The sequence below is a fragment of the Merops nubicus genome, unplaced genomic scaffold (genome assembly GCF_000691845.1).
Source record: "Merops nubicus isolate BGI_N331 unplaced genomic scaffold, ASM69184v1 scaffold19032, whole genome shotgun sequence".
NCBI classification, from domain to species: Eukaryota; Metazoa; Chordata; class Aves; order Coraciiformes; family Meropidae; genus Merops; species Merops nubicus.
This window is the reverse complement of record NW_008593050.1, coordinates 5,822-8,589: the sequence shown is the minus strand read 5'-3', so window position 1 is coordinate 8,589 and position 2,768 is coordinate 5,822. Positions and strand designations below refer to the sequence as shown.

Sequence of the window (2,768 nt, the reverse complement as noted above, 5' to 3'; positions counted from 1 at the left end):
CCCCGGCGTCCTCACTGCCACTGCGAGGAGCTGCCCCTGTCCCTAACGCCCCGTCCCTCTGCTGTCCCCAGCTCGAGGGGCTCTGCTCCTTCCTCCAGCTCCCCACGTGCCCGGAGCAGCTCCTGGTGCGGTTCTGTGGCTGGCTGCTGGCTCTCAGCCCTGACCTCAGCTACGGCAGTGCGGCTGTCCTGGCCCAGCAGCTCTTCCTGGGGCGAGTAAGTGTGAGGAACCAGAGGTTCCCTGCGCCCCCTTTCCCTCCCCTCCCTGCCCATCTCCTGCCTTCTCTGTCCGTAGGTCCTGGCCCTCGCCCAGCCGCCCTCTCGCCACCTCCTGGCTGCCCTCGCCTCGTTTTGCTCCAAGTATTCCCAGCCCTTCTGCCGGGTCCTGGTGGCCGCAGTCCTGCGGGAGCCTGGGGGAGGTGCGGGGGGCTCACAGAGGGCACGGCTGCTTCTGGGGGCAGCTGAGGACCTGGAGGGGGGCTGTGGGCTGCACCCAGTGGGGAGGGGAGCCTCAGCTGTCTCCTGGGAGGTGTTTAGCACTCAAAACACATGTTAGGAACCATGGAGGAATGGTGCTGGTTTTATCTGGGTGGGTGAATGCTTGGATGGAGATGGGTTTACAGATGGAGAGGGTGGGGAGGCCAGGCTGGTTTCCAGCAGTAGTTCTCCCAAAGGACAGCTGCCATCCCTCCGTGGATTAGAGGCCTCCTGCCAGCTCCTAATGTCGGGGCCAGAACTGCCCTGGGGTGGCACAAGAAGAGGGTCCCCTCCACAGCAGCACCCCCTTTTCCTGGGGACTGGTGCTAATTAATCCCTTGCTGCAGACGAGCAAAGGAAGCTGGATTATCCTGAACAGCAGAAGCGAGCACTACGTAGCTCCTGGGTGTCCCAACTGGGTGGTGCCCCTCTGTGGAGGGGTACTGGGAGGGCTTGGGTTCATCCCCATGGATCTGGCAGCCTCTGGAGCCTGTCTTCCTTCTGCCTTGCCCGTGCAGGTGCTGAGCAGACCAAGCTGGTGTGTGAGCTCGTGGAGGAGTGCCTGGAGCCAGACTGCGTGCGGCTGGTGCTGAGGTGAGGAGGGGCAGGGGGTGAGAAGGGGCAGGGTGAGAGCTCTGCTTCAGCCCTTGTGCCTCAGCTGTGACAGCTCTGGCTGGCTCCAGCCGCTCAGGAGCACCAGCAAGGCCAAGTGAGCATCTCATCTCCTCTTCACCATCCTCTGCAGCCAAGTCCTGGAGGTGCCTTTGTCAGAGAAGCTCCTGCCAATAGTGCAGGCTGTGCTGGGGCGGCAGGTGAGGGCACCCCCCTTGTCCCCTGGGTTTCCTTCCTGGCTCCAGCGACGCTGGAGCAAGGACCAGGTCCCCTCCCTGCTCATGGCTCTCTTCCAGGAGGTGCTGCCCCCCAAGCTCTTTGACCTCTTGGTCCAGACCCTGTGCCAGCAGGCTCCAGCCTTCGCCACATCCCTGAATTATGCCAAGCTGGTGACAGCCGTGCTCACCCTCTACCAGAGCCAGGTTAGCAAGACCAGGCCTGGGTCCTGCAGATAAACCAGGGCTACTGCTGACCCTGGGCTCAAGTTGCACCAGGGGAGGTTTCAGTTGGATATTAGGAAGATTTTTCTTTCCTGACAGTGGTGAGGCATTGGCCCAGGCTGCCCAGGGAGGTGCTGGAGTCCCCATCCCTGGAGGGGTTCAAAAAACATGTAGATGTGGCACTTGGGGACATGGTTTAGTGGTCATGGGAGTGTTGGGTTGATGGTTGGACTTGATGATCTTAGAGGTCTTTTCCAAACTTAATGATTCTATGATGCAGGACCTGGCCCAGGGGGTCTTGGGTGGGCTCCTGGCAGTGCAGCTCCCTGAGGTCCTTGGTCTTCTCCATCCCAGGTCACCCCAGCCCACCGGAGCAGTCTGGCTGCTGCTCTGGACCGGAGCAACGCGGCTCTGAAGAAATCACTGCAGGCAGTGCTGGAAGGAGCCAGGTGAGATGGATGCTGTGGCCTCCAGGCTGGGCTGGAGGGGTCTCTCATGGGTGGATGGCAGCTTCCATGTAGGAACAGGGCTGCCCAGGGTGGTGGGAAACCACCAAGTGCTGGCAGAAGCTGTGCTGTAGTGTGGTTGGCAATGGCTTTCCCTTTTCTTGACTCCTCTTTCTCTCTCCTTCCCCTAGGTGAGGGAACCATAAGGTGATGCCTTCCTTGGGCAGAGGATGCTCGTTGGGCAGTGGTAGCTGCACCCCAATCCCTCACTGGAGTTCACCACCAGCATGATGGTCACCCAGTGAGCATGGGCTAGAGTGCCCAGGGCCTTGCAGCAGCACCTTGCACTGGGCCAGCCTGGACAATTGCTGGGTGACACCACCCCAGCCCCACACACCCCCTGAGGTGTGAAGATGAGTTTCCTTGGTTAAACAATGAATACGTTTCCAGTCATCTGTGTCTGGTCTGTCTCTGGGCCACCTCAGACCCCCTACTGCCTCCATCCCCACCTCTCCTAGGATGGTGGGAGGGGCTGGGCTGCAGAACATCTTGGGGCAGTGAATCTTGTCTCCTCTGCCAGCCTTTGGTGGTGTGGACATCTCAGAGCCCTGGGTTGTCCCACAGAGCACTCAGCCCGTGGGCGTGAGCATCGCCTGGAGCAGGGTGGTTACATAAAGGTGACTCTTTTGGAAATGTTTTGTGCCCAAAAGGTTGCATTTTTTTAACCAGGAAGACAAGAAAGCCATTACTTGTGTGTTATTGATGGATTAGTGCTGGCACACAAGAACTTGAAG

The 2,768-nt window shown here is 59.8% G+C and overlaps 1 protein-coding gene across 1 annotated transcript in view; it reads left to right on the top strand.

Moving 5' to 3' along the window:
• FANCE (Fanconi anemia, complementation group E) overlaps positions 1-1,977 on the top strand; it is a gene marked incomplete at both ends in the record, with an annotated part of 2,949 nt that extends 972 nt beyond the window's left edge. The window contains 6 exons of the mRNA XM_008935359.1: positions 65-215; positions 295-418; positions 995-1,070; positions 1,222-1,288; positions 1,385-1,510; positions 1,883-1,977. Of these exons, the coding sequence (XP_008933607.1) occupies positions 65-215; positions 295-418; positions 995-1,070; positions 1,222-1,288; positions 1,385-1,510; positions 1,883-1,977 (639 nt within the window). The remainder of the gene's footprint in view (positions 1-64; positions 216-294; positions 419-994; positions 1,071-1,221; positions 1,289-1,384; positions 1,511-1,882) is intronic.
• Positions 1,978-2,768: the final 791 nt, after the last annotated feature.